The sequence below is a fragment of the Anopheles aquasalis genome, chromosome 2, assembly GCF_943734665.1.
Source record: "Anopheles aquasalis chromosome 2, idAnoAquaMG_Q_19, whole genome shotgun sequence".
In the NCBI taxonomy this organism is placed as follows: Eukaryota; Metazoa; Arthropoda; class Insecta; order Diptera; family Culicidae; genus Anopheles; species Anopheles aquasalis.
The window spans coordinates 36,236,896-36,262,500 of NC_064877.1; the positions used below are offsets into that span (position 1 = coordinate 36,236,896).

Sequence of the window (25,605 nt, forward strand, 5' to 3'; positions counted from 1 at the left end):
TGTCGGACGGCATTGCGAAAAATGCCTGTTAACATTTGATACCTGAGTGACACAGAACCATAATATCAATAATTCGTCGAAAGATCCATGATAAAATTTAATATATCCATCACTGATCAATCTTCCTTCTCAAAAATTGGAAAACGGTATTTACTTTCGATTACACAAAAACGAAATTTCTCTTGAAACAACTTAATAATATGCTGTCCTGGCAAACGCCACATCTAATTGGTTCGACAAATGTAAACTAGTGACCATTTTGATAAATAATCGCAGATTATACAGATGCCATAATCACACCTAGGCACCAATTCTATTTTAACAACAGAAATATATGATAAAAGCACTTAATTTTACGAGTGTACTCATTGGCTGATAGTGGTTCTGATTCTCGCGCTGATCGCTGTTCAGATTACTAACGAAAGATACGGGAGCTTAAATAACCGTCGTTGATCGTGACGGTTGCTCAGTCAAACAGATGCTCAAATTATTGGCTTACAAGAATAGTGTACCTACACTTGTCGCTGGCATTGATGTATTTAAACAAAAGAACTACTGAATTTTTTATAATTATAGAGCTTTATTTGCTTTAAACGTGCATGATTGGATAAAATCCATGCTCCTGCTTGGATTAAAATTAATACCAAAGCTGTAAACCCAACTTATCAAATACTCACACCATGGGGACAAGGAGTCGATAGGGCTGGAAGAGTTTTCTTAAAAATTTCATAAATATAATCAGTCAACGGAATGATCGGCCTGTTGCGGAAATACTCACAAGCATCCTGCTCCATATCAATCAGGAAGGGTTGATAGGTCTGGAACTTGTAGTACAACTTAATCTTTGCCATGATGTAATTCAGTGTCTCTGGTACTGTTTTTGAAACGTTTAATTTCGCGGGTTGATTACGCTGCAGGACCGTTTTGCAATAGTGCAGCGTGCTGCGTTTATAAGGAGCATTAACGCAGAGATACTTCGTTACTTTGATGCTGTACGCCTTGGTATTGTTCATCACTGGAGGGTTCAGTCGAGATTGGTTTCTCACTTTTTGACCGTAGGAATATTGCACAAATAGAACGAATATGAACCCCTCGAAGAAGATAGGCAGGCGCATTTTTACTATTCTGAATCTACGAAGTACGGATAGTATGTACATTCTAGAACGTTCGTCGCTATTTGTACCATTGTCGAGGGTATGTTAAAATATTGTTGAATGCTATTCGCATCAAGGGGGTGATTGCGAAAAATTGAGATGATTATTGTATTTACTGAACCATTTGAAATGATGACCGAAATAATTGTTGCTCAAAATTGGAATTAGCAAACAATAGTAAATGCCAAAAATTAGAAAAAAAACTTTGATAAATATTCTGTTTAATAGAAGTATCAGTAACAAATCAAGACATTCGACACATTTTTAGAAGATATTTTAGGATTGCTGTTTAGTTGGTACACTATGCTTGGTTGGTGCACAATGACGAGTTGTTGTGTTCTTGAATTAATGATAAAAATTGGATTTTCCGTAAAGTGTATTATTGCAACCCGCCAAAGAAGAGTTTTAAACTGACTGATTAGATCTTTGTTTAGCCCTTCTTCGCGCAAAATCTATCTGGCTGATCTTTTGCTCATTATTTTCCACAGTTTGGACTGTTATTTACTAAATTCTATTGCCATTCTTTACTTCCTGATTTACTAATAGAATGTTAAATATTTTCTAGCTCTAACATTAAAGCTTTAAGTACCAGGAGTGTTGGTATGAAATCAGCGTTTTTTGCAAATCTGCATTTCTCTCAAAGTTTTTGCTATCGATTATTATTTTACCCGTTTTGAAACCGTTTATAATTGCCATGCCTTATTGCCATGTTGTTCGTGGCGTGCAGAATACCAAAATTTTGCTAAAAAAATACTGTGGTACGAGGATAGTCTACCTGAACCTGCCGCTGGCCTTGCGAAATTTAAGTAAAAGTTCCTGAGTGTGTAGGAATTGTACGGCTTTATTTGCTTTAATTGTGTATGTTTGTATAAAACCCATGTCCGATAAACAATTTTCTATTCTACCATTCCAGCATCGACCCAAGCACACCCTTCCTGCGTACCGAAATGTATGCTTCCCCTGCGAACAACACCACATTGTCTCTTGTGAAGAACTGCACATCAATCCTGTAGTCACCAGCGAGCACCGACTTGGGCGTGTAACGGTCCTGCAGCCACCAGACAAACGTGTATGACCGATTCTGCCGAGAGACAATATCAAGCAGATGATCAACGGATTTACAAACGTTTCCGAAGAGGCATAATAACAACATAGCAAAAACTCACACCATGCGGACAAGGAGTCGATAGGATCGGAGCAGTGTCCTTAACGATGTTGTAAACTAAATCAGTCTCCGGAATGACTGGTCTGTTGCGGATATACTCGCATGCTTCCTGCTCCAAATCAAAGAGGAACGGTTGATAAGTGTTAAACTTGTAGTACACCTTAATCTTTGCCATGACGTAGTTCAGTATCTCGGGCGCTGATAATGAAACGGTTAATTTCGCGGGTTGATTACGCTGCAGAACCGTTTTGCAATAGTGCAGCGTGGTGCGTTTGTAAGGTGTCCCAATACAGACATACTTTGTTATTTTGAAGCTGTACGCCTTGGTATTGTTCATCACTGGAGGGTTCAGTCGAGATTGGTTTCTCACTTTTTGACCGTTGGAATATTGTACAAACAGAACGATTATGAAACCCACGAGCAAGATACGAGGACGCATTTTAACTATTCTGAATCTACGCACTACCTATAGTATGTACATTCGAGAATGTTTGGTCCTATTTATACCCTTCCTGCGTATGGTAAATTATTGGTAAATTATATTTGCAACAACAGGGTGGCATTGATTTTTTCTTTTGCTGAACCAATTGAGGTGATTAGGTTATTACCGAATACATATTTCTTTTTAATGTTCATGCATTAGTGTTGATTTTTATATCATTGCAAATGAAAAGAGCAAAAGAAGTGTTAGTATTAATGCATGTTTATTGAAAAAAGGGAACAAACGCACGTTACCCTGCAACACAATTTTGGCAAGCGCAACCAAATAAATCGGTATCTTGCTATCACAATAAAAGTGGTGATCTGATCTGTAACCGGCCATCGGGTCTCGTGATGAACACATTTAGTGAATTACCAAACGATCAGCTCAGCGACACCCCAGAAACGAAATATCAAACGAAGCCATGGATAATATTTTTGGCATTTTTGTGATGCTTCAGGTTACTTTGTGTCCCTTGAACACATGAGGGATTATTGGATTTGGTCGTTACACCGTCGACTGGTGCATGGTATGTAGATTAGTAAACCCAGAATACGTATGCTGAATGCATAACCAGAACTAGACACAAATTCTATTTTAGCAACAGGAGGATATCATAATAGTGCCTAATGTTACGAATCTGCCCGTTGACGGATAGTCATGTGCTAATCATAGATCCGATTATCAGCGAAAGTTAATGGAGCAAAAATCGCCTTTGTAAATCGTGTCTGTTCTACAGTTGGTACAGATCATCAGATGCATACCTTATTTTACATCCAATGATATCATGGAATGATTACTTTATTCCCATTTCACATGTAGCTGATGCACGGTCTTCTGGGAACACTCACATTTGTCACTGGCAGTAATGCAGTTGGGTAGAAATTACTATTTTTCTTATTCATATAGGTATTATTTATTTGCTTAAATTGTGTATCTTTGGACCGAACCTGGAGCACGCTAAACTACCTTCTATCCTACCATTCCAGCATCGACCCAAGCACACCCTTCCTACGTACAGAAAGATATGCCTCCAGTGCGAAAATCAGCACATCGTCCTTGGCGATGAATTGCACATCCACCCTATAATCACCAGCGGGGATCGACTTGGGTGTGTAACGCTCCTCCAACCACCATAACATTGTATATGTTCGATTCTGCCGAGAGCCAATATCGTTCGGTTGATCAACAGATTTCCAAACATTTCCGTATTAGCAACGGTAAAACCATCATATAAAATACTCACACCATGTGGACAAGGTGTCGATATGTCCGGAGCAGTTTTCTTCATGATATCGTAAACAAAATCAGTCTGCGGAATAATCGGCCTGTTGCGTATATACTCGCATCCTTCCTGTTCCATATCGATCAGGAACGGTTGGAATGTCTTGAACTTATAGTACACTTTGACCTTTGCCATGATGTAATTCACTTCATCTGGTACTGATATTGAAACATTTAATTTCGCGGGTTGATTACGCTGCAGAACCGTTTTGCAATAATGCAGCATGCTGCGTTTGTAAGGAACATTAACGCAGAGATACTTGGTTATTTTGATGTTGTACGATTTAGTACTGTTATTCTCAGCAGCATTAGCAAAAGATTGGTTTCTCACTTTTTGACCATCAGAATATTGCACAAACAGAACGACTATGAACCCTACATAGCAAATAGGCAGGGGCATTTTTACTATTCTGACTCTATTAACTACGGGTAGTAAGTAAAATCTGGCCTATTCTGCGCTATTTGTACCCTTGGTGCAGGTATTTTGAAGTCTATTTGCGTTAATGGGATCGTTGCGAAAAATTGAGATGATTATTGTATTTACTGGACCATTTTAGATGATAAGGGCGATTAGATGATAAGGGCAAATAGGTAGTTCCGAAGCGAGTCTTAACTGCACTGGTCACTAGTATGACCACCGAGTGTCTGAACTTAGGTAAACGGATAACACGGACTCGTCAGAACTATCATCCAATGCCCCAACTAGGACTTTAAAATCGTTAATGAGGGCTTTTACGGAAATATCGGTAGGGACGCAGCGTACCGCCTGGATCTTGGACACTTGACTAAACATCACAGTCTATACGTCGTGCTAACGGAATAGCACTCAGGAATCAGTAGGCGAGGTGCCCGGATCGGCGAGTACAAATTTTACATAAGCAACAGAAAGATCAATGGTCAGATTATCAACGAAAGTTAATGGAAATCTTACATGGTCTGTCGCAAAGTAAACAGGACTTTTTGCATAAGAAAATTTCTGGTAGCGCTATCTTAATGTGAGTATTTTTGTTTGAAAGCTGCATCTTTGAAGGACTTTCAGTCCAAATTTCATGACATTTGGTTCATTGAAAGCAAAGTTATGGAGCCTAAAGTGACTAAAGCGTATGGTGATGGTTGTCTATCCAGTGGCAGAGTTTATGAGTTGTATACGCGTTTCAAAACCGTTCGTGAAGACCCCAACGACAACCTTCATGTTGGCCAAGCCAAGTCTGTGATTACGCCAGGAAGCATCGAAAGAGTGCGGGATTTTCTCAAAATTAAAAAAAAAAAATAGCTGGCCAAACAGTTACTGCCGAATATTATCTTGATGTTTTCAGATGTTTAATGCATCTTATTCGTCGGATTCTGCAAGAATATCGTGAAGAAGGGAGACTGCTTGTTGCTCCCATAATGTGGCGTCTCATCGATTCACGCTCACCACTATTTTTTTTACCAAAAACTGGATTTAATAAAAAAATCTTTACCCGTAATCACCTGGTCGGATTTCCTATGGCTTTCAAGTATACAGTAAACTTCATTAGCAGATGAAAGGAAAACGTTATGCTGACATTTTGCCCGTTCAGAAGGCTTGTACCGACCACCCCCAAACCCCAATTGCCATGAAATTTGGACTGAAAGTTCCTCAAAGATGCAGCTTTTAAACAAAAATACTTACATTGAAATAGCGCCACCAAAAATTTTCTTATTGAAAAAGTCCTGTTTACTTTTGCAAAGTAATAATCCATGTATAATCTTCCTTAATCGTGTCTGTTCTACAGCTGGTTACATCAGATGCAATTATTTACATACCCAATTTCGCATCTGCTAATTAGTAAATTGATTACTCTATTACCAAATGTGATATAGCTGATGAACAATCTTTTAAAACACTCATACTTGTCATGTCTTGTTAGAATGTTACAGAACTTATGAGTTTTATAGAGATTATTGCCTGAATTGTGTTTGTTCGTTTCGATAAACAATATTCTAACCTACCATTCCAGCATCGACCCAAGAACCCCCTTTCTGCGTACAGCAAAGTAAGATTCCATTGCGAACAACAGCACATCGTCCTTTGCGAACCACTTTGCATCCACCCTGTAGTCTCCAGCAGGCATCGACTTGGGCGGTTAACGCTCTTCCAACCACCATACTATCTTATACGTTCGATTCTGCCGAGAAACAATATCATGCAAAAAAAATTAAAACCAAAGCTGTCAAACCAACTTATCAAATACTCACACCATGTGGACAAGGAGACGATAGGGTTGGAAGAGATTTCTTAAAGACGTCGTAAATGTAATCAGCCACCGGAATGATCGGCCTGTTGCTGATATACTCGCATCCCTCCTGCTCCATATCAATCAGGAAGGGTTGATAGGTCTGGAACTTGTAGTACATCTTCACCTTTAGTAAGATGTAGTTCAGTGTCTCTGGTACTGATACTGAAACGTTTAATTTCGCGGGATGGTTACGCTGCAGGACCGTTTTGCAATAGTGCACCGTAGTGCGCTTGGAAGGTGTACCAACGCAGAGATATTTCGTAACTTTAATGGTGTACACCTTCGTATTGTTAATCACTGGAGGGTTCAACCGAGATTGGTTTCTCACTTTTTGACAATCGGAATATTGCACAAATAGAACGAATATGAACCCCACCAAGAAGATAGGCAGGCGCATTTTTACTATTCTGAATCTACGAAGTACGGATAGTATGTACATTCTGTAATGTTCGGAGCTATTTGTACCCTTGGCGCAGGTATATTAAATTATATTTGCGTCAATGGGCTGATTTCGAAAAATGGAGATGATTATTGTGATTACTGTACCATTTAAAAAAGCTGAATATTTTTTGTGCGACATCACAATTAGCAAACAATAGTAAATGCCAAAATTTAGAAAAAAAGCATTGAGAAATTGTCTGTTTCATAAAAGTAATAGCAATAGTATTTAGGTAGCCCCGGAGAGTCTTTGTTGATATTCCAATTTTTCGAATTTTTACGATTCTGCCATAAAAAACGAACTTTACCGATTTGTTTAAAAAAAAGTATAAATAATTTTAATGATATCTCGACGGGCCTACCTGGCAAAAAGTGTACAGATTATGTGTAAAAAATTTCAAAACGATCTGCCTAGTAGTTTTTACGGTACGATGGGCACCTGCTTTGAAACCGTTGGTTTAGGGAAACGCTCTTCAAAGTAGCGGGCTGCATGGAGCCTTGTATGAAACGCGGATTTTCAAAAATCTGTATCTTTGTCAGTTTTGCTTCGATTGATCCAAAACTTTTACACAATACTCTTGAAATGATCAGCTTTCAGGGAAAAATGTTAAAAACATGTGTCACAAATAAAAATTAAATACCGAAGTCCCCCCTTAAGGTAGCAGGTGTATCGGTATGAAATCAGCTTTTTTGTGCAATCTTCCTTTCATTCAAAGTTATAATTATCGATTCTTATTTTACCGAATTTTAAAGATGTTTTTAACTGCCTGACATTGCAGTTCGTCGTTGTATGAAGCATACAATAAGTCGCTAATTTTGAATTCTTTGTACGTATCAAATTCCTGCTCAGTCAACAATCAGTAAATAATAATCACAAAGCTCGGATAGCGTACCTGAACTTGTGGCTAGCTGTGGCATTGTGGAAATTAAGTAAAAGTTCCATTATTCCCAAAGCTATCTTTTTAATTTGCGTTAATTGTGTTTGCATAAAGCCCATGCCCGATGAACACTGTTCTTTCCTACCATTCCAGCATTGACCCAAGCACACCCTTCCTGCGTACAGAAATATATGCCTCCAATGCGAAAATTAGCACATCGTCCTTGGCGATGAATTGCACATCCACCCTATAATCACCGGCGGGGATCGACTTGGGTGTGTAACGCTCCTCCAACCACCATAACATCGTATACGTTCGATTCTGCCGAGAGACAATATCATGCAGATGAGCAACAGAATTTAGAAATATTTCGATACCAGCAACAGCAATAACAACGGTACAAAATACTCACGCCATGTGGACAAGGTGTCGATATGTCTGGAGCAGTTTTCTTCATGATGTTGTAAACAAAATCACTCTCCGGAATAATCGGCCTGTTGCGGACATACTCGCATCCCTCCTGTTCCACATCAATCAGGAACGGTTGAAAGGTCTTGAACTTATAGTACACCTTCACCTTTACTAAGGTGTAATCCAGTGTCTCTGGTACTGATATTGAAACGTTCAATTTCGCGGGTTGGTTGCGCTGCAGAACCGTTTTGCAATAGTGCAGGGTGCTGCGTTTGTAAGGAGCATTAACGCAGAGATACTTGGTTATTTTGATGTTGTACGATTTAGTACTGTTAGTCTGTGCAGTGTTAACAAAAGATTGGTTTCTCACTTTTTGACCGTCGGAATATTGCACCAACAGAACGACTATGAACCCTACATAGCAAATAGGTAGGCGCATTTTTACTATTTTGACTCTATTAACTACGGGTAGTAAGTAAAATCTGGCCTATTCTGAGCTATTTGTACCCTTGGCGCAGGTATTTTAAAGTCTATTTGCGTTAATAGGATGGTTGCGAAAAATTGAGATGATTATTGTATTTACTGGACCATTTGAAATGATGAAAAAAAATTGTGGGACATTAGAATTACCAAACGATAGTAAACGGTACAAAATAGAAAAAAAATTGAGAAATCGTCTGCTTAGTAAAAGTCACAGCAACGATCCATAAATTAATGTGGTTTACATGCCTTTTTCTCGTTCAGTCGGGACGAGCCCGTATTTTATTGTACAAAATACAATGGCCCCGCTTCCCTCGCTCTCAGCCCCTGGGAGCTTTACAGGTGTTTTGCTTCCCAGGGGCCGTAGGTGGTTTACATGCCTCATATTTGTAGAACGTACTTTAAATTACTGTTTAATTGATATAATCTGCAACAATGCGTCACTGTGGCGGTCATGCATTAACGCTGAAAATTGGTTTTTCTGTAAAGTATATTATTGCAATCCGCCAAAGAAGCGTTTCAAACTTACTGATTGGATGTTGGTTTGACGCCTCTTCAGACTCAATGTATATGGCATATCATTCCCTTATTTTTTCAGTAGTTTGGACTGTTATTTACAAAATTATAGGAACGTACTTATTTTTTGTTATACTCGCTGTCATGTGTATTAATTTCAAGGTGTATCAGTATGAAATCACCTTTTTTGTGCCATCTTCATTTTATTCAAAGTTATAACTATCGATTCTTATTTTACCGAATTTTAAAGATGTTTTTAATTGTTATGCAAATGAAGTAGTTCGTTGTGTGAAGCATTCCAATAAGTCGCTAATTTTGAATTCTTTGTATGTATCGAATTGCTTCTCAGTCAACAATCAGTAAATAATAGTACCCCTTTCCTGCGTACAGCAAAATATCCTTCCAACGCGAAAATCTGCACATCGTCCTGTGCGATGAATTGCACATCAATTCTGTAGTCTCCAGCGGGCAAAGATTTGGGCGTGTAACGCTGCTCCAACCACCAAAGCATCGTATACGTTCGATTCTACCGAGAGACAATATCATGCAGTTGTGCAACAAATTTCCAAATATTTCGGCACAGCAATAACAACATTACAAATACTCACACCATGTGGACAAGGAGTCGATATGTCCGGAGCAGTTTTCTTCATGATATCGTAAATGTAATCTGTCTGCGGAATGATCGGCCTGTTGTGGATATACTCGCATCCCTCCTGTTCCATATCAATCAGGAACGGTTGAAAGGTCTTTAACTTATAGTACACCTTCACCTTAACCATGATGTAATTCAGTATCTCTGGTACTGATATTGAAACGTTTAATATCGTGGGTCCATTACGCTGCAGAACCGTTTTGCAATAGTGCAGGGTGCTGCGTTTGTAAGGAGCATTAACACAGAGATACTTCGTTATTTTGATGTTGTACGATTTAGTACTGTTAGTCTCAGAAGTATAAACAATAGACTGGTTTCTCACTTTTTGACCATAGGAATATTGCACAAACAGAACGACTATGAACCCCACAAGCAAGAAAGGCGGACGCATTTTTACTACTCTGAAGCTATGAACTAGGGATAGTATGTGAATTCTAGAATGTTCGTCGCTATTTGTACCCTCTTCTAAGATATGTTAAATTATGTTTGCGTCAATGGGGTGGTTGCGACAAATTGAAGTGATTATTGTGCTTACTGGACCATTTGTGACTGTGGCCATAAAATTATTCGCCAATACAATCGTTGAGTGAAAAAAATTATGACGAAATTTCTGCTTAAAAAAAGAATAATTGAATAGTTTGTGGAACGTTAATAATTCTTCTTTAATAGGTACAATGTACAACCATACCTTCTATGCTTCCAGCTCATGCTTTTAGATTCAGTGTTTGGCAAAAAGAGCCAAAGAAACGTTTGCGAGATTGTCAATTGATCTGTGTATTTGCTCCCCTTTCACACAAAATCTACTGGGTAAATTTGTCCATCTCATTATTTTCCTTAACTGGGGAGCTAGAGTATGCGGAAGGGAGGTCAGGGTTCTTTAACCTTTTATTCTGCAACGATCATAGTAGATACTAATCAATTTCATCGAGATTATCAAACATTTCACGGAATTCAATCTCTCAAAAAACGAAACAACTACATCGTTAACATAATCATATAATAGCTACCTGTCGTTTAGCATTTTATCTGTACCATTATAAGCTTTCCATAATTATAAACCCATTCCGAAACAAACATTATCGTACAACAATGCGTGGAATGATTTCCGTCGGTAACTTAATACTGTAACGTGCATCTTTATTTCATGTCATTTTTCAACATTCACCGATCGTCACACATACACCATGAGCGTTTCGAATGTAACCTTCTTCACAGAAACAACCCGAAACACAAGCTTTTTCGCAGTTTTTCTTTGGCTCCCGAACGGCGCAGGTAGGCTCAGTGCACGGTCCACAGCATTGGAACTTTTCATTTTTTCCTTGGCAAAATTCTGTGGACGAAATAAAGATAGCAAACCTAGAATTTTCCATCCAACGGTAGATTTCATTGCACTCATAACTTACCAACTCGGTCTCCATTGTCACAATACGCTGAACATGGTGTATCACCGTACGAGCATTCGGCCGATTTAAGAACGGTTCCCAACAGCAGCACTACGAGGACGTAGGTGAGACGCAATCCAACCGATACTCGCGACATGATGAACAGTTCGATGTGAAGTGATGCTAGCATGCATGTTTTACCCTTTTATGTAGATCCTCCGAACTGCACGACAGCCCAGCGAGAATACTGGACGCTGCGATAAGCCACAGAAGTCTCTGTTCCCTGCACGGCAATCGCTGCGGCAGCATAAAGCGCTAAACGTGACAAGGTGCTAGCGGCACGAGCTACGGACCACATGCCACTCTGGTTTTTGCTCTTCCGTGCGCTGTCGCATGTCTACTACCATACGTCTCAAGACACCAGCAGCACGTGGAAACTTTACGCTTGTGCGCCGTAGCTGACCATGTTAGTTCCAACGTTTAATCACTCAATGGTTAAGATGCCGCGTGTGACTTATCCAGCCTTTATTGCGTCTTTGGCAGCTGCGTTTTGAGTGTTCAATTATTGCGTCTTAACCAGTTTACAGGCAGTTTCTAATAGAGCACCAAAAACATTAAAAACGTTAATGTACTGTTTATGGATTTTCATTACGATGGTCGCTTGTTTGCCAGTGCACGTGTAACGATCATCGTATCCCTAACATATTACCTACTAACAGTCCAGGTGAAATGTTCGTAAGCTAACACAAAAATGACGAAAGTAAATTTAAATCCCTATTTGTGGGCAGTTAATTTTACCGCTCCTCTGACCCGTTTCGATGATTTGTGAGATGTAGATTTTTTTGAGTAATTCCACCTTTGTTAGTTTGACTTGGCAAACATTATTAAAAATTAGCATAAGTAAAATCAACCGAAAGAAAACGGTTTGGTCAACCAAAGAAAATTTTACATTTGAAGACAATCTAAACGAATATATTGCATTCTCCACATCTGGTCCTACGAGACAGAACACATGAGTTTTGATAGCGTTAAAATATTAGCAAATACAGGTTTTCAAGGTGAATACACGAGCATAGCAACCTGCGAAAAGAGCACACACGTAGGTACAAACATGTAGGTTGCAACAAAGCAACGTTTTGTGGCCAGAAACCTTTACTGGGTAAGTCGGTTCCCGTACACGCTCGATGCCATAGTACCAACCGATCGTCGTTGCGTACCCGTCCAAAGCGATGGTTGACCAATGAAGCGATGCCTGAGTGAACCTCCACAAAGTAGGTTTACAACCGGCCAAGAGAGCTACGATCCAGATCCGCACCGCACACAAGCAAAGTGCGTTCGGTCGCGGGTAGATGGCCTCCGATCTTTCGCCACAACCCATCTCCTCCTCGTAGCAGTAAATACACTCGCCGCGTGTACTGTGCGCGATTAAAAATAGGTTCCACAGTGTACCCATACGCGGTAAATGTCAATCTGTCCGCGAAAAATTAACCAAGAAACACCAATCCGCCTGCTGTGTCGTTTTGCATGGAATTTTGATGAACATCCCCGGGTCTGTTGAGTGAAACCGACCATCCCAGCACCCATTGGCGGTCGACTGCAACCGTTTGCTGTTGTTGTGTCAGTGAGTGGTTTGCTAGTGCGCTTAGTACGGATGGAAGAACACGAGGAAACGGTATTATCAGGGCGTAATCCGGCGGGAAAGATATTGTCCTTGTGCTGGAATGCGGGTGCGTTGGCTGCCTCGTACTACGATATCGATCAGCTAGAGCTGTACGCCGTCCAGCAAGCGATAGAACCGCGGCCACAGTACGTGCTGCTACGGGAGCTGGTTCGTCGGTACAATCCACTGTTCTATCTCATCTCCGGTCCAACGTGCTTCCTGGATGATTGCGGTGAGCTGCTACGAGTGCCGACGCCAGCAGCCAGCGAACAAGCACCGGGGGCGCCTACAGCCGATGACAATAACATCACCACCACCAGTACAGGTAATGGGCCGCATATAAAGATTCACGAATTCAATGCCCGGTCGCAGGCAATCGCAAAGCGGCGCCTACTGGCCCTGAAACTGCCAGGGATGCCGCGCGAGTCGGATGAAAGCGAGTGCCGTACGTTTCTGGAGAGCATTCTACCGTTCGAGCAGGAGCTGCTGGTACACAGCGTTGGCAATCTGCTGCTTCTGCTCGATGGCATCGGTGAATCGCTGTCGCCGGATCGGCTCGTAACAAAAATCAATCTCGAAACGCCCAGCACCCAGCTGATCATCGATGGGCTGACGTACGAAGCGCTGCAGATATTCGACGCGAGCCGGCACCCGTCCGGTTTCAAGTGCGGCACCACCGAAAGCCGTGGAATGTCGGTGTACAGTCTGTTCAACAAGTGTGCCTCTAGGAACGGCGAGCAGTGGTTGGTGCGGCTGATGACGCAACCGATCCGAGATCGAGACGAGCTGCACCGTCGCCACGAGACCGTCCAGTGGCTGCTGGAAAACATCGGGTACGCAAACCAGCTCGAGCAGTACCTTAAGCACCTTTCCAACCTCGGCCTACTGTACCGGAGAATACTGCAGGGATCGGCCCGCAACGAGGACTGGAAGGCATTCAAGAAGAACCTCTACTATCTCTACTCGCTCTGCAAGCTGTGCGCGCTCACGCTGGACGATCCCAAGGTAGCGGGCACGTTGATCGACGATCTTGGCCGGTACGTTCGCAACCACGATAACGCGCTCAAACAGATACTCTTCACGATCGACAAATGTCTCGACCTCGAGCGGGGTGCCGAAGAGAACAAACTGATCATTCGGACCGGGCTCGATCGGACGATCGATCAGCTGCGCGAACAGTACGACGGTTTGCGTCGGGTGGTACTGGAATCGTCGCGTGTGGAGATGCAAAACCTTCAGCTCGATCTGGCCAACATTTGCGTCACGTACCTGCCATCGTTCGGGTTCGTCATCAGCACCCAGATCGATGAGCAGCTGCATCGTTCCGGCCTTCTCGAGAACACATCGTTCGAGCTAGTGTTTCAGGCGGACGCTACCGCTTACTTTCAGATTCAGCTCTGCAAGGAGCTAAACACCGAGTTCGGTGTGATGATTGGGCAGCTAATCGAACAGGAGCTCGCCTTCCAGACGCGGCTGATCTCCAGCGTGGGCCACCGGTTCCCTGAAGTGATGGGTGTGTTTAAGGATGCCGGCAAACTGGACGCCCTTCTATCGTTTGCGACAATCGCCAAGATGTACCGCTACGTAAGGCCCTGCGTTGGCGAGGATAAAACACTTCAAATCGGTGCCGGCCGGCACGTAATGCTTGAGCATAGACGAGACTATCAAGCGCACGATACGGACGTCGGTGTCGGTGCAAACGAGCACTACGTGAATGTGATCGCCGCTGACTCCACGATCGGCAAGACGACCTACCTGAAGGAGCTGGCCACGATCTGCTATCTGGCGCACATTGGATCGTTCGTGCCGGCTGATTGCGCTCGGATCCCGCTGCTGGACTCGATCTACACACGGCTCGATCACCCGGAGTCCATCTTTAGCGGCCGTTCGTCTTTCATGTCCGAGCTCTACCAAATGGCGCTGGTGCTGCAGAATTCGAGCTCCCGGTCGCTCGTCCTGATCGATGAGTTTGGCAAAGGAACGAACTACATCGAGGGTAAAGCGCTGCTGATCGCTTCGATCGAGCATCTGGCCAAGCGGCAACAAGACGCACCCATCACCTTCGTTACGACCCGGTTTGCCCGGATTGGTGAATTTCTGCCGCGCTCCCATCGCTTTCTACGCGTAACGCAAGTAGCGCGGACTGGGGCCAGAGGCGAGTCGGAAACGTCCCGCAATGTGACCTGCAATGACACCACCTCGGTCGACGTCACTGATCCGAATGATCTGTAAGTGTTGTGTGTAGTTATTGTGCCCGGTTGGCAGTACCATTCCATTCCAATTCCATCGATGTCCATCCTATTCGTTTCCTTTCCTTTTCGATTGTTCTAGACTCGAGACCGCCTACCAACTAGCGTCCCGTGCCATCGCGTTCACGCTGCTGAAACTCCACCTGACGGGAGGCCGGTTGCCGGAAGTGGAAACGGTACGGACCCTTTTCCACACCACACCGGTCACGCGCGTAATCGAACGTTGTCTGGAAATTTCGCATCCCCCGGCCGGAACTTGGCAGCACGCGAACAATGACGTTAACGAATCGGTGCTTAATCGAAACAGAGGAACTAGCGACTAGGGTTTGAATTTTTCAAACACCACGTTTTCGGAAACCTTCACCGGAACGGCCGCGGCTGGCGGTTTCACGTGAAAGGTTCAGCTGTGACCTTTCGGTTTCGGTGACCTAAAACAACGGAAGGGCGCGAATATCGGCAGGATTCGATTGCATTCAACGATTTCAACGATTCCACTCTCCTGCCACGCTCCTGGCCATGGTGGTAAACGTGGTGCGGCCACAACAGGGGACAGCGCCATCGATGGTAAGCTGTCAATGTCTGTGGTTCGCTGGCATTGGCCGGGAAAAAATGCCTCCACACACATAAACGAATACACGTGAACCATGATGAAATGGTGCACTGATTCTGTTTGTTTATAATTAATGGTTTATTGATTTTTGCCGCACTGGCCGCCCTAGGTCAGGCCGACGAGCCGAGTCCGAGACAGAACCGGCAACACCAACCAACCTACCCAACACCCGGTAGGGACGAAGGGTGTGCATGTACATCGAGTCGTTTCTGGAGCAATCGCGAGCGATTGAGTTACGAACGTTCGCTGTCCACGATGGAGAGGCTAAGATAAGAGGCGAGGGTGCATCTGGGTTCCGGTACTTCAGTGAAAGTGGTCACAAGGTTGCCACGGGGTTGAAAAATAAATATTACAACACAACACCTACGCGATGGTAATATGGTGACCGGCATCGGTGACAGCAACGCATTTGATTTTCCTTGGGTTTGCATATGAAATCACATACACCGCCAAGGTCGCCTTGGCGAGTGCAAGGTGACCGGATCAAAGGAATAATAAACGAAATACAATTCTGTCGCGTAAATAAAATTGATACAGACCTTTTATTACCTTAGTTGATCGCAAATAGGCGGATCAATCTGGGCAGCCAACAGAACTAGATAATAAAGAATTGGTAGCTACAAGAACTGGTAGCTTTTAGCTTCTAGAACATTTAAAAGTTGGACAAACAACAGCTTTCAGCAATGCATTCGACAGAAAGGAACGATAAGAACGTTGATTGGAGAAAACCACAGACAGACAAACTAGGATGAAAATATCGCATCGAATCAGTCACAGATCAATTAATTAATCAGTTATGATGAAAAATACGCAATACAAATATAAAGAAAAGGTTCTACTGAGTGCAATGACAATGAAAACAATGAAACAATGAGATGAAACAATGAGATGGATACCTTGCTAACATTAGCACAATAATAGGATAGCAGACTAATTAGCAAGCAGATAAGCAAATTAAGGATTATGCAATGAAACTGTAATTCTAACGTTGCACTTCTTAAAACTCTGCTATCTAATATTCGGCCTGCTTCGTCACCATAGTTTCACGAAGTGAGTTTCTACTCAACAGCTCATGTTTCTCTTCATGTCTTCGAGTTCATTTTTCAAACATCGCCAGACACCAAGGTTCTACCTGGTTCTAACCGTGGCACTGTAATCGACATTGAGCTATCGTCCCACCAGCGGGTTGGGATGGAAAAGCTATCAACTAATCACGGTGCCAGTGCAATGACAAACACCTCAAGAGCGCAAAGTATAGTGGCTACCACCAACCTAATGGACGCGCCGAACGTCCACGGCAAAACAGGGGCCACCACCCCTGGGTCCATCAATCATGTGCGTTGTCTCCTCCATGCCAATCCGGCATCCGGTCACACCTCCCCCCTTTCCGACCACCCGTTTTGCAGATCGTATCGAGCGTCAACGTTACAACCGCAGACCGAGGTCCCAGGATCTGGCAAACCTCAGGTGCCTCGCTCCTCGCAGGTAAACAGTTCACACGAGCGGTGTGACAGAAAGAAAAGGGGTATAATGATAATCCAGTAAAGCGCTCGGGTGTCGGTGGCCACGCACCATACCGTGCTCGCGATCCCGGACCGAGTGCGAGTGTTTACCATGCTCGACCAACTGGCCGGTTTTTGGAGCGTGCGTCCGAACCTTTACGTACCTTCCGAAAGTATTTAGGCCACGCCGCACACTTTGCTCGCTCTTGCCGCCACCTGCTAACCGGTTGGAGGGAGAGAGAGAGAAAGAGAGGGTGAAACCTGATTTTATTATTATTACTGTTGTTGTATCTCAAATTGCGCGGCACAACATAACGCACCATGGTTTGCCGCGAGTTCGAGCGAGCGATCGTACGCAGATAATGTGGGAGAATGAGGGGAGAGGTGCGCAATTAAAACCACGTTAGAGTGTGTGACCAAGTTGGAACGGGAATCGGCTGGAGTCACCCAAAAAAGTTCACAAAAAAAGAATGCGTCGGTTCCGCACACACTGATGACGCTGCTACTATTCGCCATCATAGCAGTGCATGGATTTTTTTGGAGGGAACGAAATCGGAAACGGCTTCCTCTGATAGGCCACCTTCAATCACACCACAGTAACCGGTGGCCATACGTCCGCCGATGCTGACAACAGCTGACTCCACGGCACTCCCCGGGAACCCAATTTACACGTTATCTTTGAAAATACATTTTTAAAAGGACAAACTGTCTTGTTTAGCGCGGCAAACAGAGTGCCACGGAGGGCCGCGTGCGCGTCTAACACTTAAACGATTCGCACATTGGTGGCTTCACCCTTTTCACCCCAACATGCTAATGAACATGCGGAACATGCTTGCCCACTCGCCCGCCCGCCCGCTACACATAACTGCTCGTAATGCGTCATTTGAAACGCACACCCCCCCCCCCCCCCCCGCCCCCGGCACCAAAAAGAGGTGTCCGAACATAGAGATCAACATCTGGGAGGGGGTGAAAACGAACGAAAAAGAAGCCGACGATCTTCGCGAGAGCGCGCACACCATGGCCGCGACTTTTTCCAACCCCGAAAAGGGGGGTGGGTAGATGCGTCATCCCCACGTTGCCGGGGCCATGCGGCGCTCCGTACGGCGACGGTAGTTGTCGCTCTCTCAGTTTCAGTTTCAGTTTCAGTTCGCTCCCGTATGCCGTTCAGCGTGGACGTCCGTGGACGTGTTGCGTGTGTGCTCCGCGCGCTTTCCGACGATCCAAAACGCGTTTCAAGCGAGCGAGCGCGCGCCCGCCATCCACCACCCGAGTCATTTTGTTTTGGATTTTCCTCCCGTCCCCCCATTCGTCGTGTATCTGTGTGGTTGAGTGCTGCAGGTGTGTGCATCGGAGAGTTTTCTTCGGTTTCGGTGGCCGCATGTCGTAGTAGCATGTTTTCCTGCATTGTACCGCCGGAAAGCGGAATCGTTGTCTGTGTTGTCGTCATAGTCGTTAGATTCGTCACCTGGAGCCCGGGAGTTCGGGTTCGTGCGCGTCCTTGCATGTCCACTAGCGTGTGAGTAACGGCGGGAAGTGACCGTCGCCGTTCCGATAGAAAGTGAGACGCTGCAACTCCCGCGGCGTGGCCCCGGGGCGGTTTTGTTTGTGGTCAGCAGAAAAAGGGAAGTGAGGGAAGGTCGCGCAGTTGCAGCCGCAGTCGACAGCTTTCGGTGCAGTAGTTGCATCGTGCACGTGCACGTGAAAGTGGCCGTGAAGTCGTCGCCTGCAGGCCTGGCATAAAAGGTTAGTAGGTGCATTCCCAAATTACCACCCCAAAGCGAAGCCAAGTGACCGGGTCCGACTGAACACGACCACCACACCGGGGATCGCTCAGTGTGATCTTCATCCATCATCAACTGGTCACACCGTGTGCCAAGTTCCGGTTTTCGGTTCGAGTGACTGTCTGTGCGCGAGTGTGTGTTTCTGTGTGCTGCGATCGTGGGTCTGGTCTGGGGCCGTTGGTGGGGTTTTCCCACTCTCCACGGTCGTGTTGTGTCATGGTTAAGCTGCTCTATCTCACCGTCTCTCTCTCTCTCTCTAGTCTCTCTCACTGTCCTTCGTACTCTTCTGAAGGTTTCGAACTCCTTCAACGTGCTGAGCCCGTTCCGTACTCAATGTTGTCGCTAATGCTGCTGCTGCTGCTGCTGCGTGCGGACAACACCACGACTCGAATGACCGTCAGATATTCACCATTCACAAAAACCAGATCGGGTTCGTTCGTTCAGTGGGGGTCGAAGGCTGGCGCGGGGGGGGGGGGGGGGGGGGGTAGCTGGTGATGATGGTTCGTGCACTGCATTTGGGACACACTTACCTGCCTGCGAGTCGGCAAGAATCGGTCACGAAGTCGGCCTGGCTGCTGGAGTTGGTTGTGCATATCGAATGCTGCCGAACCCTTCTCTGCTGCCTTCTCGATGCGGAGCAAGTTTTTAATTAAAATCTGTACCTCGTTGCGGCATGCGATCGCCTAGTAGTAGTGGCTGCGTTAACCTCTGGTGTCGATCTGGCGATCTGGCGGGCAAATGATTTGCAAGTGATTTATGATTCTCACTTTGCACCGTCTCTAAAGGAGAAGGGCTTAATGCCACGGTGCTTTTTCAAAAGAATACCGCGAAACAGACGAAGGTGTGCGTCCAATTGGGGTACAACTAACAACAACAACAACAACAGTAGGGGAAATGCTCAGTCTGGAGACCTTCAGGCGATGTTTAGACACGCACCAAACGCACCGGATCTGGCTTACCATCTTTCGTTTGACCTCACTCTTGCTCGCCGGTTTCGCTAGTGTATAAGTAAAGACAGGTGCCAACAGAGTGTGTTCCAAGTGTGTGAAGCCAGTGATGGGGTATGGCGCGAAGTGTCTTTGAACCGCACCACGAAGTAGCGCGTTGAGCTGCGAAGCTTACGAACCGTGGCGAAGCTCCTAGCGCTGGCGCAACACCCGGTCGGTGGCGGTTATATAAAATCTTGGATAGTTGTCCGCTAGTTTACGGAGAGGCCACGGAGGGCTACTGGCGTGAGGCTTCTCAACTCACCAGACCAAGCGCGCGACGGTAGCGCGGTATTCGCGGCCATAGAAACCGCTTCTGGCTGTTGATTTGGTGGCTTACGCCAAATAGTTCAGTTCAATCCGTGCACTTCTTCACAATTGGCCGATTCTCTCATCCACGGTCATGATTAAAATGATGATCATGGTGTGTTGGCAGTATTGCTTGGCTTTAGCGGGCAATTCGATTGTTGCCGGTAATGACTACTGCCCACGCTTACTCCAGCACACTTGCCCCGACTTTTGTAGAGTCTTTTGATCACCAGTCGCATGACCTTCAGTTCGCTAATGTTCGAGACCTTAACGCGCCCTCTATTGAGGCCGTTCCAGTCTGGCCAGCTGTTGTGATATCGTTACTTCAAACTCGTGTTCTAAACCTTCAAAAGGCTTATCTCTTGCCACGTGCCGCATGAATCTTGCTACAACTCGTGAAAGAAACTGTACTTCCTGTGCCAGATATGGGATAACTCAGCAAGCAACCGAGAACAGATCGTTTGCCCGGAGGAACGTTCTGAAAGCCCGTGACCAGCGGTTAATTTATAATAATATGGGGAATCCCATGCCACCAAGGAGGCACTACAGTGTACAGCCTCTGGTTCTCTCGTTTGAACCAGCAGGCGGAACGCGTTAAACACACTTTGCCGTATTTCGCGCGAGTATATAATGATGTCACTACCTTTCGGCGCTGCTAGCACGTAATGCTTATTGAAGCGACAAACTGTGTGACTCAGGGGCTCAGTTCGGAGGAACAGCGCGTATGACGAAGGTGAACTCAACGCACTAGCGACAGCAGTATGGCATGGCGGAAAGGTCGAGAGCTGAGCTGTCACTTTACCGGCCAAGAGCAGCACCACAATAAAGCAATCGTTAGCCATCCGGCGCGTCTGGTCGGTTGGTCGATCGAGCGTAACTTCTCGCCAAGCTGTCTTCTCATAAACTCGCCTGCACGATGGTGCCATGTGATCTATCCATTCACCGCAACTGCCTGCCTTTCGATGCGACGATGAATCGATTGATTCAAATGGTCAGTTCCAGAATTATTGCTGCCAGTTTTTCACTTTGGCCACTTTGCTGCTCACCGGATGAGGTACATTTTCCGGACCATGCCGCAGTTCTCGGCATAAGGCTTGTTTTGTTCCTGTGAGGGTCATGACAGCGGTAGCCACAGCGCAGGGAACGAAAAATCAATTGTCATCCAAGCGCTCCGAACGGAACCTACTATGGGCTCCGCAAATCAAGGCAGGCCATGGTCACTCGTCCTTTCCAGCAGCGAATGAAAGAAATGAAGGGCTTTGGCCTACTCGTGGGCACCGCTTCGCTGTTCTTTATTCATCGGATGCAAATTTCCGTTTTGTGGGGACTCCGAGTACCCAGTACGTGTACCTTTGGTGGCCGGATGTTAGTTTTACCGTGTTCACAATTAGCCAAATAGGCCCACCTACTTCACAAATGGGTGTTTAGAGTAGACCGTGGAGGCCTTGAATTTTGCCGGCGCCATATTGTGTCTCAGAACGAGGAGGAGCATGGCTGTAGATCTTCCAAGATTGACCGCAAAGAATTGTCAAGAATTGTCCCACTAGTCCTACGAAAGCAACGATTTGGTTTGCAGCCCAGTGTCCATGTACTTGGGACGGAATAATGCTCGATAATCCGCTTCTTTCTGAGCAGAAGCGACATCAGCAGCAGCAGTTCCTCCACTGACCTTGACCACGTCTTAGCAGCGATGCTAGCATTTAGCCGTGTACAGAGCACCTTCTTAATATACAGTTGAATTTCATTATATTTTATGCCAGCATATTCGGGAGGGAGGGAACCTGGTGATTGGTTAGTTACCGCATTTCTGACCCGCAATCATTAGGACAACTTCGGGGCGGTACCGTGCGAGCGCTGCTAACCACTCCACGTTTACCATCGTTAACCTTTTCCGTTCGACAAGCCAACCAAACAGATAAAGCTCAATTAGTGTTCCAAAGGCATCGTTAGCATTGCGATTTAAAGATGCTCGTTAGCCATCCAAGGGATTAGAATTCAATATTGTTTTTTTAACAATGTCCCTCTACAGAAGCTACTCATTCCTCCATACCGCGTGCTGTTCTACCGATCGCACTATCTACTAGATCGAATCCTACAAACATAATACCGGTTACAATTTGTAAAGCGAGATCCCTAGGTAATTTCTCGACACACGGCATAACCAGAAGCAGTAACGTTTGGATAAAAGCACGAACCGGTTTGACTACTCGCAAACACTAACACCCAGTCCTGCTACTAGCTTTTGTTCCCTCAAGCTGCGTGATAAGAGACAGCTGTTGCATCAATGGCTAAATCACACCGAATGAAAATTATCGAAACAAACTCCCCAACATGTGAGCCGCCCTTCAATGTTGTCGAAACGAAATCTGAACAACGCCTGTAATTGCATCATCTGCCTGATTTGCCTCGCTGTGCGTTTGGCAACCCATTTCAATGGCCTTTCTCGGTCCCACAGGCTGCCTAGGGTTCAAGTTGTGGGTCCCTGAAGTTGGTTTCATTTTCGACACGTTTATGCAAGATAGCACCCGCAGTATACTAAACCCCATTTCGCTTATTACCGCAGTGCATGCAGTAAAAAAGATAAAAGCTAACAAGCGAACCCGCATCCCGCTGCTTATCGTCGAAAAAAAAAGTAGCAGCATAAAACAGCACAAGCCCGATAAGGCCAGGGGTTCCTGTTTTCACTTTTTGTCGGAATTGCGCTACACTTAACCTACTTTATAACGATATGCGCAGCTCTTTAACGTAGTGCCCTAGCCGGTTTATCGCTCTAGCAAGTGTCTGAGGATCCTCTTACTTAATGGCCTGATGGGGCTGCTAAAAACGATCATACACAGTGTGTGTACCGGTATCTTTTCCCAGCTTTTTAAGCTATTTTACCCTGTTGTACATAACAAAACTTTGATTGCTCAACTGAAAGACCCCTAATTGTTGCCAAAGTTAAAATAACATGTTACATCCTCTGTAAACCCCGAAAAGAAGAGCTTCTTCAAGCTGGCAACGCCACGATCGGTGATGCATGTTGCTTCACCTTCACCTAGGAAGCACATACGTTTCCGGCACAATACAATTCCCTTTTACAATTCATCGATTTTCAACCAATCGCCACGCGGACACGATGTGACAGCCACTAACGTGACGGTCGACGACGGCACCGAGGGACCTGGTGCACGTGCTAGCCCATAGCTCATCCGGCCTCTAGCTTCATTGTCATTGTCGATGTCCCGCCAGGCTGGGTTATTGAAAGTGGGTCAACCGACGACGACGACGACGGATGGGTTGCCAGCAGCGTGTCGTCATCGGACACACACGAAACGCCGGGAAGGGACGAAGCCATCAATACCCCCGGGGGGGGGGGGGGGGGGCGATCGATACAATTTTTCAACTGCTCCAAGTGCTCCATCCTTCTTGCTGCACCACCACGGTAGGCCCAGCCCAGCAAGGCCTACTCTTGCACTCCAGTGGCTCACTGGCCACGTCCGGACCGTTTCTTCGATCGTCCGTTCGTTCGTAAAGCTTGTTTGTTCTGCCCTTCTTCCGGCTCAAGGTGGAGGTTGAATGCGCGATTCCTTTGCTTCGTCCGCACGATATTCCGTAAATCTGTATGGCTTCAACCTGTTGGCCGAGCGTGTACCGTCCACCTGCGATCGATAGATAAGGTGTCTCCATTAGTGTCATTTGTTAAACTTTCCCTGATAACCTGGACTCCAGCGGCAGCACCCCGCTCGTCCGTTGACGTCGATAAAGCTAATTGAACAACTTGTTTTTCGCTTGTTTCTTCAAATATTTGATTCGAGCTGGTGCAACGACATCGATCGGATCCGTCAAGCTGCATATCATCTATTCATATTCAGTGGATTTGTCATTAGCCTCGGTCGCCCACGCTTATTATCGTCCCGGCCAGTCCCGCCCAGCCAACAACTCGCGTTATTCGGCAGCGTTCGGTGGTCCACGGGTGATGAGTCACTGCTGCCCGCTGGCTTCACGCACATTCCGGTGGCCGCAAACGATTGTCACCTAATCTGTGACACTGAAACATTCATATCGTTCTCACACTAAACGGACATCCGTGTACGGTCTTTAACTTTTACCGTCCCAAAATCGAACCAATCCATCGGTCCGCTGCTATCGATTGCAGCGTACTTACCGGCCACCGGTGTCTTGACGAATAACCCACGTAGGCACCGATAAATATGGCGTCGAGGCGGGGCGCGCACGCTTGACCATCATGAACCGCCAAACGAAATGGCACAAAATTTGCTTACAAGGCCTCTCCTTCACATGGAACCTTAGCAGCGGCAAGGCTCATCGCATAAAACGGCATCGCATTTGTCATTAACGATGACTTAACCGACACGACAACAACAACCACCATCACGGGAGGAACCGTAACACCTCGACACTACCACGCAAATGAAAGACGCAAACTGACGCGAGCATGACGCGATTGGTGCCGCGGAAATTGGTTTCATTCCATCAGACGGCCTCACCTCCAGGCACAACATTCCCGGCACGCCACAAGAATGGACCTCAATCTGTGGACATCAACAAAAAAAACCGCGTGTTTGTGTGGCAAAAAAAGAGGTGATTTCAGTGGCAAAAGGCAGACAAAAAAGAAGAAGAATGGAGCGGGCCGCCTGCGGGCGAGGTCATCATTCACATTAGGGCCACCGCTAACACCTCTCCTCCAGTACCAGCAGCAGTACCACGTTGCTATCTTGTTGACGTTACCCTTCGGCGGAGATTGACGGAGTTGCCCGTGAATCGTGGAACGAATCGTGGTGATCGTTGTTGTTGTTGCGTTCGAAATGCGTCTTGCCAAATGCTTTTGCTTTCGGTTGAGGTATTTGGCCACGACAAGGAATCTCGATGATGCGTTAGTCACTGGAGACACTAGGCCGCGTAGTAACGAAAGATCTGGCTCGGATGTTGATGGAAGCATTTCATCAAAATTGTGTCCTCTTGCGGGGGGGGGGAGGTGAACATCGCGTGTACACACCTCAGTGTCCTTGGGGCATTGACGTCGTACCAGTGCCCTAGGGTGCGCCGGCCATCATAGAGTCCATGATTCGCGTTTCTGTAGCTTCCAGCCAGGGCCAAGGGTAATCGTGTTGAAATGATATTCAAACATAACACTTTGTTTTACTTGCCACCCTGTTAGCAGGATTGCATCCGAAAGCGCTCTTCTTATAGCAGTCTTCTTTCACTGTTGAGGTTGTTGAGCAAGTATTATGACGAACAATAACTATCCCGTATTGATCCATGCGATTGGGGCTAATCTGTTTCTTTTTTGATGACAAGCCAATATCATTTTAAATCGATAAACGGTGACTTCAGATTTTGTCAGAGACAAAGCTTAATCGGTGGATTGATAAGCCAGTCACTGGTGCTATCAACTGTTGG

At 45.5% G+C, this 25,605-nt stretch overlaps 4 protein-coding genes across 4 annotated transcripts in view; 2 read left to right on the forward strand and 2 right to left on the reverse strand.

Moving 5' to 3' along the window:
* Positions 1-2,055: 2,055 nt before the first annotated feature.
* On the reverse strand, positions 2,056-2,656 carry LOC126574683 (uncharacterized). The gene is made up of 2 exons (XM_050235017.1): positions 2,321-2,656; positions 2,056-2,235 (listed from the first exon to the last, which is right to left on the reverse strand). Exons 1-2 carry the CDS (start codon positions 2,654-2,656, stop codon positions 2,056-2,058), a joined length of 516 nt encoding a protein of 171 aa, XP_050090974.1.
* Positions 2,657-7,802: 5,146 nt separating this feature from the next.
* On the reverse strand, positions 7,803-9,850 carry LOC126574686 (uncharacterized). The gene is made up of 3 exons (XM_050235031.1): positions 9,677-9,850; positions 8,074-8,409; positions 7,803-7,982 (listed from the first exon to the last, which is right to left on the reverse strand). The coding sequence occupies exons 1-3, from the start codon at positions 9,848-9,850 to the stop codon at positions 7,803-7,805; spliced, it is 690 nt and encodes a 229-aa protein (XP_050090988.1).
* A 2,678-nt stretch (positions 9,851-12,528) lies between these two features.
* On the forward strand, positions 12,529-15,986 carry LOC126581515 (mutS protein homolog 5-like). The gene is made up of 2 exons (XM_050245221.1): positions 12,529-14,993; positions 15,097-15,986. The coding sequence occupies exons 1-2, from the start codon at positions 12,757-12,759 to the stop codon at positions 15,335-15,337; spliced, it is 2,478 nt and encodes an 825-aa protein (XP_050101178.1). The 5' UTR covers positions 12,529-12,756; the 3' UTR covers positions 15,338-15,986.
* Positions 15,987-18,293: 2,307 nt separating this feature from the next.
* Positions 18,294-25,605, forward strand: part of LOC126571520 (phospholipid-transporting ATPase ID) — a 30,535-nt gene continuing 23,223 nt past the window's right edge. Inside the window, exon 1 of the mRNA XM_050230093.1 lies at positions 18,294-18,869. The gene's annotated coding sequence lies outside the window, so the exon portion shown is untranslated. The remainder of the gene's footprint in view (positions 18,870-25,605) is intronic.